Raw genomic sequence first — 9,490 nt, forward strand, 5'->3', positions numbered from 1 at the left:
GGCATAGGCGGCGACGTCCCCTCACCCAGCACCTTCCCTTCCAGGGAGGCATCCGGCCAGGGGAGGCTCTGTACCATATTCCGTTCCTACTCACGGGGCGCACAGGTAACACCTCCTGAGCGGGGAGCTCGCGCTGGCATTTGGGATGCTCCCTGATGGACACTTACACGATAAGGCACTTAAGCTCTACATGTAAATTGATGCCAGCATCTGGAGGGGTGCCTTGGCATGTTTGGGGGCTCACAAGCCTTCTTCAGCACCGGGGCTGTATGCATGCATGTGTGCATGCGCACGCATGGATATGTGTGTGGCAATCGTGCACACACCAGCATGTGTGAAAGGTGTGTGCAAGCACATGCATGTGTTCATGGGTGTTCTATGCATTGTGTGTATGCACCTGTGTGAGGGCTATGTGTGCATGCATGCATGTTTGTGTTGCACAGCTGTGTTTGGGTGCACACGTATACACACGTATTCACTTGCACGTGTGTCCATGTGTGCTCGTACATGCATGCATGTGAGCTGTGTGCATGCACATGTGTGCATGCATGCATGCCTGTATTCGTGGTGTATGTCTATGCACGTGTGCATGTGTTTGTGCCTGTCTGTGCGCATGTGTTCATGTGTGTGTGTGCGTGTCCACATGTGCGCATCTGTGCTCACATGCACGTGTTTGTGTGCATGTGTGCATGCATCTCTGTTCATGAGCCTGTGTGTGTCTGGGTATGCGCGTGAGCACTCTGCCCAGCCGGCTGGGCTCTGCTCCTCCTGAGCCGGTGGCCATGCAGCCCCCTGCGTTCCATGTCCTTGGAGCGGCTCGTGGGTAGGGATCGGGTTCCAGTCCCTGACTCACCTTGAGGGTTGAGGGCTTGTCCGTGGGTTTCCGCAATAACAGGAATAATCACATAACTGCTATGTTCAGCAGACAAATCAAAATAAGTCCAGTGTTAGAGTTAGTACAGCGGTCACCTCGCTGGTTGTGGGCGTGTGACCGAGTGCCCACACGCCAGCTGCGGCCCAGGACTGCACGTTCTCCTGTCCGGTAAGGTCAGCCTGGCACCTCTCCCCAGGGTGTGGTCCTGGTCTACGACATCGCAAACCGCTGGTCCTTCGATGGCATCGACCGGTGGCTTAAAGAGATCGACGAGGTACGCCTCCACACGGTGTGGGCTCGTGAGGGTGAGGGCCAGGGCCAGGGCAGGTGGGCCTGGGCACGAGGCCTGAGCAACAGGGAGGACGTGTCACCTCCCAGCACAGGATCGGCCCTAATCAGAAAACTGCCAGGCCCAGGAGTCTGGTCCTGCACGTGGTTAGGCGGGTGACGGGCAGTGATCGGCTGCTGCCCGCGAGCCCCTTTCCCAGCCCAACTGCCATTGGGGACATGGAGTGGCCGGGGCCACATGCAGTGTATCAGTTTACAGCAGCTGCCTTAACAAATCACCACAAACTGGGTGGCTTAAAATAACAGAAACTCATTCTCTAAGATTTGGGAGGCCAGAGACCAAGATCAAGGCATCATGGTGCCACGCTCCCCCTAAAACTCCGGTGGGGGGGTCCTTCCCCTTTCTTCCAGCTTCTGGGGGCTGCCAGTGACCCTTGGCCTGTAGACGGTCTCTGTCTCTGCCTCTGTGGTCAGCTGGCCTTCCTCCCTGTGTCCTCCCCTCTTAGGACACCAGTGACCGAATGTAGGGCCCACGGCAGTGTTCCAGCCTCACTAGTTACATCTGCGAACCCCTAACCCAGTGAGGACACACGCGGAGGTCACGGGTGGCCGTGCACTCCCAGGGGACGCCGATCACGCCAACACACGCACAGCGCCAACAATAAGACCTCGCAGCGTAACCCACGCCTCTGCCTCTCGCCCTACAGCACGCCCCTGGGGTTCCCAAAATCCTGGTGGGAAACCGCCTGCACCTTGCCTTCAAGCGGCAGGTCCCCACGGAGCAGGCCCAGGCCTACGCGGAGCGGCTCGGCGTCACCTTCTTCGAGGTCAGCCCTCTGTGCAATTTCAACATCACTGAGTCCTTCATGGAGCTGGCCAGGACCGTGCTGCTGCGGCACGGCATGGATGGGCTCTGGAGGCCGAGCAAGGGTAGGCGCTGGCTGAGGCCTCGGGGGACACGCCTTGGGGACACCGTGCCCCTCCCTGGGGGGAGGTGTGAGAACCAGAGGGAGGCTGCACTGCGGCTTTGCCTTGCCAGCAGGCCCTCGAGGGCATTTCTGTATGCGGGCAGAGGTGAAGGCGTTTGTGAGCGAGGTGGCTGCAGGCGTCTGTGGGGAGGGGTTGGCACGTCCTTGGGCAGTGCGGGACCCCGCCTGTGACGAGAGACCCCTGGGGCAGTGAGTGCTCCATGCGGCCTTCACACCAATGGTTTTGCGGTGAGCACTCCACACTGGGAAGGATTCGCTGCCTGCTCACTGTGCTTAGAGAGAGGAGCTTGTGAAATGAATGCGCAGGGCATTTTTAGTGCCCTGTGACTTGCAGGTGGAATAAAATACTCAGGTTCCTCAGGGTTAATGTATCCAAACACTGGGGAACCTATTGTGACACGGTGGCCGTCACTGTTCTCCTCCGAGTAACTCGTAGGCACGTTACTTTGGAAAGACAAGATCTATACTCGTGGAACTGTGTGGATTGAGCAAATATCTTCTCCTAAGCCAGGGCCCATGGTCATTTTGCACAGCGTCTCCTCTGTGCTGCGGGGTGTCGAGCAGCACCCCTGAGCTGAGAGCCACACATGTCTCCAGACACTGCCAGACGTCCCGGGGAGCCACGGTCCCTCCCATCGACAACCAGTGTTCTGAAGGAGCTGTTTGTAGGGACCTGAGTTTTAAAATGAGCCGAATCCCCACCTTGTGTTTCTTCTGTGTGACACGCAGGGGCCACGGCGCTGCTGTGACTGCAGAGGGCTGAGACATATTGTCCGCTCCTCAGCGGGCCCGCAGCCCCTGCTGTCACTGGGGCCAGGAGCCCGCTCTCCAGGAGGATAATGTAGGCAGAACGTAGACTGCGGCTTTGTGAGTGAATCTCGAATATGTCTTAATAAGACCAATGAGCTGAGCAGCTGCGAAGGGCACTATCTTTGAAGCACATCTGTAGCATCTTGGTCGCTAACCCCAAACGGTGGTCATGAGTCCTGAGGGGACCTCGCTGGCCATCCTCTCTAAGGCCTGGAGGGAGAAATGGTGGAGGGGTCTCAGATTTGGGCAGAAAACTGAATTTAAGATGAAGGCAGCAGGATGGGCTGTCCCCGTGTCCTGCCTGATGCGGCACATGGGCAGTGGCGAGTGCTCAGCCCCGACACCTTGGAGGCAAGGTGGGTGGGCGCCGGTAGCCCTGTGCCCTGTGGTCGGCCGTGTCCGCGACAGCAGACACTCAGCCAGGCTTCTTTTCTCTCCCAAGTGCTGAGCTTGCAAGACCTGTGCTGCCGAGCCGTGGTGTCCTGCACACCCGTGCACCTGGTAGACAAGCTTCCGCTCCCAGTGGCCCTGAGCAGCCACCTCAAGTCCTTCTCCGTGGCCGATGGTCTCAACGCCAGGATGATGCACGGCCGCTCCTTCTCCCTGGCTGCTAGCTCCACCCACAAGAGGAGCAGCGTCCGCAGAGGGAAGGGCGGCCGCCCGCCCCCCAGCCCGCCCCGGCGTGGTGCCAGAAGCAGCTGCAAGGTCTCCTAGGGCAGGTGGCTCCCTCACTGGACCCTCGGAGAGAGGGGCTCGCGCGCAGGCCGTTCCAGGCCGAGAAACCCCGCCGCCCTCGCACGGTGCGGTGAAGACACTTCACGCTCGACTTTGGTGTCTCTGCGTGGACGAGCCTGACGCTGTCATCCAACGTGTGCTTATGCCGTCACGGGTGGACTCTGCTCCCCTCGTGATCACATGAAGTTTTGAATGTCACTTATACTGTGAGTGCAGTGCAACTTTTTCCTTAAAATAACTGCTTTTATGAGAACTGTGATATGCGCATGGTGAGTATAAATTCCGGGGACTCTGAGAAGCAACGGCACACGAATCAGGGTCGTCGACATCACCTTTTAGTGAACCTCCTTTTCATGTCAAATCACCGATTTGTGAGATGCTGCAGACGCGGTCCAGACGCACTGCGGAGTGTCCAGCTTGTGTTCGCAGTGGATTTGATAAAGTTTTTGCTATGTTATTTACTACGTTTTGAGATTAATAAGTGGTTTATATGCATATTTTTCTGTAAATCTACATTTTTTGGTATAAAATGTCCCATAAGTTATGACACTAAGAAAATGCCAAAGACACCCTGAGTCGCGTTGGACTGAGCCACAGTCACAGCAGGCCCAGGCCAGTGGGAAGATGTCGCTGAGCGGGTCCAGGAAGGTGCCCATCATCAATAAACGCGCACGTGAGTCTGGGCCGGGCTGCGGCTGCTTCCTGCCGGCGTGTGGGCCGACACGGCCTGTGCCTCCTTTGCCTCTTCGCCTGTGTCGGGCGCCCCGAGGTAGTGCTCCTACTGGCATTGGCAGCAAGGCTTGGTCCCTGAACTGTGTCACCTACTGAAAAAGGTTCCTTTTCCTGAAAAGAAGTGTGGGGGCCAGAAGTGGGGAGCGCGGTGACCCCTAGACAGCCCAGCCTTGAACTGCGGGGTCCTGGCGGTCTGGGAAGAAGGTGCAGTTCAAACTCGAGTCCAGTCGCCCGAGGGCCTCCTGGTGAGACACGGAGGCGCTGCTGCCCCCTCCCCGCATGCTCACAGGGGCCGGCAGGTATGTCCCCAGCAGATGAGGGCCTTATTGGCCCCCGTGAGGGACATGAGACGGTGTGGGCCGTACAGAGACCCCAGGCAGGGCTCTCCTTCCAGGTTGTACCTATTTGGCGCCTCCCTGTGGCAACTGGAGGTTAGAAGGGGGATTAAAAAAAAAAATAACTTGAAGTGAGAAAATGCCCAGATGTCCTCAGTTGCTGCTAACGGTTTACAGAATTAGAAATTTAAGGGGCCCTGGGGTCAGGAGCAGAGCTAGGGGATGGGACCCTAAGGCGCGGAATGGCCACAGGCACTGCTGGTCACCGAAGGCCCGAAGCATGACGGGGACAAACGTCCACACGGGGGTGGGCAAGTAGACAGCAGCCAAACCCTGAGCGGACAGGACCTCTGAAGGAGCTGCTGGCCTATGAGGGCATCCGGCCCAGCTGAGGATGGAGAGAGGAGAAAGAAGCGCTGACCCGCCGACCGCAAACGCTGGGTCGGCCGGGGGCCTCTCCTCCCGGGGTCTGCAGCCAGGGAGACAGGAGCCCAGCGGCATGCGGCCTGGCAGCGCCGTGGGGACGGAAGGCGCACACCGCCCCCCCCCCCGCCTGCAGGGAGGACCCCGTGGCCTCAGGGTTTTTGTCCCTTTCCGGTTCCCTTTTGTTTTTTTTCACGGAAGTACTGCTCAGGTCCACGCTAACATCCTGGCAGGGCTGTCATAAAGCCCCGGAGCCTCGGCGGCCTTGCGTCTCGGGGCACACAGGCCTCAGCCCCTGCTCTCCTAGGGCCACCAGCAGCTGAGAGGCGGGAAGGTGGCCCCGCGCGAGCGGCCCTGTGACACCTGGCTTTCGGACACTGGCCTGCGGAGTTGTGGGAGGGTACATGGCTGTTGTGTGTGACAGCCCAGGACACTCACGCAGCAAGGAAACGGGATACACTTCACAGGAGAAAGCGCTACAGCAAATCGAAGCGGCATTTGTGTGAAATAAAAACAATAAGCCCCATACAGAACGGAGGGCGTAGGCGCGTGCAGGCCTGCGAGGTGAGGGTGCAGAAAGCATAACCGAAATGCGAACTGAACCCGAAAGCGAGTTGCTCGCCAACCCTGTCCTTTGCCATTTTCTTCCACGGCCCTCGCTGCTGGCAAAACCCACCCAAAGTGGAAACGTGAGTGCCATATTCCATCCCAGATGTTTGTAATTCTCTTTTCAAGCGTCTAGATTCAAAATGTGTTTTGTACAATTATGTCTTCAATTGCCCCGTGAAAATTACTGCAAAGCGGAATAATTTCCTAGACAGAGAGCACACAGCCTTGAGGAGGAATCATCTAGGCAAATATTGAATCTGAAAAAAATGTCAGTTACAGGCTTGATAATATTTGTTTTGCTGAAAAGACAGAGATCGAGAGGCTTCCCTTTGCCACGTTGTCAAAGCAAGCGCAGATCTGAGAAGACACTGAGGCCGTGTGTGTCAGGGGAACTGGGGAGAGGTGTCCCAGCTGTTATGGGGACAGGTGCACCCTGTGCCAGCGAGGGGCGTAGGGCAGGGCCTCTGTGTCATTCTGTCCACTCTCCACGATGACACGTTCTTGGGGCCTTCCCTCTGCCCGGGTGTTCTCAGGATGCTGTTGGCCGACACAGTAATTTGGATGAGGCCATGCACAGTCTCACAGCAGGATGGCCGTGCTGCAGGCACAGGGGGCCCTCTGGCCGTTTCTCCGTGTAGTGGGTGGGTGCCTGAGACCGTTCCCTACTCTGGCCAGCGTCAGGTGCTCCCAGGGGCAGAAGCCGAGTCCTGGGCTGCCTGGCCCTCTTCAGCGGCCACCTGGTCGCGGGGCAGGGTTGTGGTGGGGGTCTGGCTCCCTCTGCTCTGGCTTTGATGGCATGTCTAGGTCTGTGTCCTCTTTCTTTAGATCTTTAGATTCTCATACACATTTCTTCTCAAAAAAGGCTGGTTCCTGCCAAGTGTTGGCTTTTATTACTACTGCCCTTCTCCGCCTCGGTCTAGAATCCGAGAGCAGAATATTGCTTCTCGCCCTCCTTGCCCTGGGCGAGAAGCAACATTCTGCTCTCGGATTCTAGACCGAGACAACCGGGCTGCCTGGGTGTGGCGGCTTCCGGGTCCTTGCCGAGAGGAAGACAGGCACAGAGGGAGAGTTCCAAAGTCCGTCCTGCCCCAGCACAGCTGCCGTTGCTCCAGCCGTCACCCCTCCCAGGTGCGGCAGCACGGATGTGCTGTCAGTGCCATCAGCCGAGACCGCCAGGAAGGCGGCTGACTCGGGGTGTTGCGGGGACGTCGGGCAGGGCTGGTTGGAGGAGACCCACCTTGCCCTGTGCTCAGTGCTCTCGGGGAGCAGGGGTTTTCCGAGGTCTCTGGGAAAGGCGAGCAGGGTTAAAGCGGTTGTCGGCCAGGAGTAGGGGCTCAGCCGCTGCCACGGCAAAGATGGGCATTTTCTAGACCTGGGGCCCGAGTCCACTGCTGGCCTCCACGGCCATATTCCTGTCACCTCAAAGGGCATGGGAAAGAGAGTCAGAGATGCTGGCACACACAGCAGGCCGTGGCGGGCTCCATCCGACTGGGTGGCTTGGTACTGCCCATTCTGGCCCGTGTCCACACAGGGTTTTGCATTTGACTCCAGGGCACTGTCCGGTTGGACGGAGCCTGCCGCGGCCTGTTGTGTGCCGGCATCTGTTTTCCATGCACTCTGAGACGCAGGAAGATGGCCGTGGGGGCCAGGAGTGGACTCCAGGCTAGAAAATGCCCGTCTTCGCCCTGGCAGAGGCTGGGACACATGCCTTGTGTGGCTCAAAGCCAGTCGGCTTTGTCCGCTGCTTTCTCCATCCTTGCTCCAACGTGTTATCACTGCTCTGGTTGCTTCAGAAACAGGGATAATGGGTGGTGGCTTTGTTTAAAGGCTCTCTATCGGTTTCATCAGTGAAACGTGTCACTGAGATGACCTTGCCTACAAGCCCTCTGCAGTCCTGAGAGCCTCCTATTGCTGCTGCGGGGCTGCTGGAGCAGAACACGCAACGGGGCCTTAAAGCAGCTGCAGGCCACCCTCTCAAAGTTGTGGAGGCCACCGGTCCAAAGTGAGCACGACGGGGTTGAAACGGATGTCTCGGCTCCTTCACGGGCTCTAGGGGAGGGTCCTTCCTGGGTCTTCCAGCTTCTGGTGGCCTCAGGTTTTCCTTGGTTCAAGCCACAGCACCCCAATCTCTGCCTCCAGCTTCACGTGGACTTTTTCCTGTGTGTCAAATCTTCCTCTGCATTCCCCTTATAAGGACACTTGATGGCATTTAGGGCACATCTGGATAATCTAGGATAACCTCATTTTAGAACCTTAATTTAATCACAAAATAAGGTCACATTTATGGGTTCCATGGATCAGGACCTCATATCTTTGGGAGTCATTCTTCAGCCGGCCACACGGTGTACCAAATCCCCAGATCCAGTGGCTTAAAGCAACACACGTTTCTCTCTTACAGTTCTGGAAGTCCAAAACAAGTCTCAGGGGCTGAGACTACAGTGCCAGCAGGGCCGGTTCCTTCTGGAAGCTCCTGGAAGGATCCATTCAGGCCTCTTCTAGAAGCTGCCAACTTCCCAGGGCTCCTGGCTGCCCCACTCCAGGCTCTGTCCCTGTGGTCACACTGCCGTCTGCTCTCTGTTGACCCTTCTGCTTGCCAATTATAATGTAATGGCATCGGCCACCCGGACAACCCACCAGGATCATCTTCCATCTCCAGGATCATCTTCCATCTCAAGGTCCTTAACTTGATCTGCAGTCACTTCTGCCATTATCAGGTGACACATTCACAGGCTGCAGAGATTAGGACCTGGACATCGTGGGGGCCATTATTCGGCCGCCTGCACATGCCCCTCCCTACGGCAGGTACTCCCTTGCCCCGAGAGTAACCACTGGCTCTAGTTCCATCTACAGCGTGGCTCTGGTTTTCTTCAAACGTGTGTCCACATTGCGAGTGGGCCCTGCACAGCGGGTTGTCGGGTTTGCCGGTTTTGAGTTTCAGTAAACTGGGTCATACATACCACAAGCACTTCTGCAACTTGGTCTCTCCACGCAGCCTTCTTTCGAGGTTTGTCCACATGGATATCAACGGCTCTTGTTGGTTTTCACGCCCCAGTGGCCCTGCATGGCGATGGATGCCACGATCTGCCCCTTGCCCGTGGGCGGAGTGTGCCTGCTTCTGCACGGGGGAGCTACACTCTCCTGGCCTTGCACCATATCTTTCATCCTGTTCCTCTTAACTCTAAGAACCAGATAATAGACACATTTCACGAGGTCCCCTGTCCCCGTGGAGGCACTCCTGGCTCACAAGGACACTCTGTTCCGAGAGGATTCTGGGAAGCGTTTCTTTCTGTGGCCCACAATGTTACAATGCTACAGAAAGAGTTGGGCTTTAACACGAAGCACATGTAATGCCCACGCCCCCCATCCCCAGCTCAGAGCCAGTCTGCCCCCCAGGAGGTGAGAATGGGCCCCGCCTCTTAGGAAAGGGGAGTTAGGTAAGTCATGTTGTCAGGCGGGTGGGATTTCTGGGGGGGCTCTAGTTCTAGGCCCTGCCTACTCGGGAGAGCAAGGGGTACCGCTGCCTCTTCCTCTGCTTCTTCCTTTTTTTAATAGTAGAAAAGTTTTATTAGAAGGGAAAGTACAGTTCCAGACGTGGAAGCCGGCCTGAGCAAGAGAAGTGTGGCTCAAAAGGCCACCGCTGCCTCTCGGAATTGCCCTCCCCTCCCCAGCTCTCCTCTCCCCAGCGCCTCCTCCCC

General features: G+C 57.3%; 1 protein-coding gene across 3 annotated transcripts in view; it reads left to right on the forward strand.

Annotated features, from left to right (window-relative positions):
* Positions 1-8,799, forward strand: part of RAB40B (RAB40B, member RAS oncogene family) — a 21,214-nt gene extending 12,415 nt beyond the window's left edge. The window contains exons 3-6 of one of the 3 annotated variants that reach the window (XM_025047176.1): positions 45-105; positions 1,071-1,148; positions 1,870-2,092; positions 8,194-8,799. In XM_025047176.1, the coding sequence (XP_024902944.1) occupies positions 45-105; positions 1,071-1,148; positions 1,870-2,092; positions 8,194-8,294 (463 nt within the window). In that variant the 3' untranslated portion in view covers positions 8,295-8,799. Of the gene's footprint in view, positions 1-44; positions 106-1,070; positions 1,149-1,869; positions 2,093-3,403; positions 4,192-8,193 lie in introns of those variants that run through there. The other 2 variants (XM_006912133.3, XM_015589803.2) reach the window with 2 other exon arrangements.
* Positions 8,800-9,490: the final 691 nt, after the last annotated feature.

This window comes from Pteropus alecto, unplaced genomic scaffold (genome assembly GCF_000325575.1).
Source record: "Pteropus alecto unplaced genomic scaffold, ASM32557v1 scaffold134, whole genome shotgun sequence".
Classification (NCBI taxonomy): Eukaryota; Metazoa; Chordata; class Mammalia; order Chiroptera; family Pteropodidae; genus Pteropus; species Pteropus alecto.